The sequence below is a fragment of the Opisthorchis viverrini genome (assembly GCF_000715545.1).
Source record: "Opisthorchis viverrini unplaced genomic scaffold opera_v5_918, whole genome shotgun sequence".
Taxonomy (NCBI): domain Eukaryota; kingdom Metazoa; phylum Platyhelminthes; class Trematoda; order Opisthorchiida; family Opisthorchiidae; genus Opisthorchis; species Opisthorchis viverrini.
The window spans coordinates 7,984-8,826 of record NW_008752640.1 but is presented as its reverse complement, the minus strand read 5'-3'; the positions used below and the strand labels follow the sequence as shown (position 1 = coordinate 8,826).

The 843-nt window shown below is 40.8% G+C and overlaps 1 protein-coding gene across 1 annotated transcript in view; it reads left to right on the top strand.

Moving 5' to 3' along the window:
* T265_12119 (hypothetical protein) overlaps window positions 1-528 on the top strand; it is a gene marked incomplete at both ends in the record, with an annotated part of 3,494 nt that extends 2,966 nt beyond the window's left edge. The window contains one exon of the mRNA XM_009179117.1: window positions 500-528. Within this exon, the coding sequence (XP_009177381.1) occupies window positions 500-528 (29 nt within the window). The remainder of the gene's footprint in view (window positions 1-499) is intronic.
* Window positions 529-843: the final 315 nt, after the last annotated feature.

Genomic DNA, 843 nt, shown 5'->3' with positions numbered 1-843 from the left:
AAATTGTCAACAGTTGTAAGCAGCTATCCAATCCCGTTGGTGCAATATAAGTGCGCAATGCTCCCCATAATGAACTGGTTGTAGTTTCTTCATTAGCATACTCAGTAAGGTAATGTCCTTCCTGTGTTTTTCTGTCGCACCAGAGCAATAATTCTACAGTGTACAGTCACTCGGTAACTGTCGTTGTTTTCGAACCTGTAGTCTGTTGAAGTTCCTCGAACAGGGGCTATGGCAGGTTTTAGTTCTCACTTCTTTGTGAAGTGATGGCTGTAATTGAACGAGCTGATCGGTAGAAACCGAATGGATTCCTTAGATGCTTAAGCGCATGTTTAGTCACTGTTTCAGACGTCTTCAATAAACCAAGCAACCAGGCTTTTTACACTGAACCCGACTCCATTAGATTGGAGCGGGTTGATTGCAAAAAACATTTTTGAATTTTTGATACATTTTCCTTGAACCCTTGTTTCCGTTCCTTTTCATTCTATCCGTTATCTTTCAGCGATGATACCTGATCACCCAGGTTACTGAACCCTCCCCATAAGAGGCCAGAAAGCTGATGTGCAGCAACGTATAAAATTCGGTTACCAGGCCTTAATTCTTGCAACATGTCCGACGATTTGCAAGCTTAAACGTGTGGTTGGCAGTATAGGCGTAACACTGCAGTCCTGTTGCAGTTGTTAGCCGTAAAACCCTGAGGATTGGATTGGTATGGGCGCAAAAGTGAAATGACAAATGGAAGAATCAGATCGTATAGCAAAATAATAGAATAGAAGAATCGACAATGAAACGATCAAGCAGTGACTGCTAAATAAAAAAGTAAAAAAGTAAAAAGTAAAAAATGTA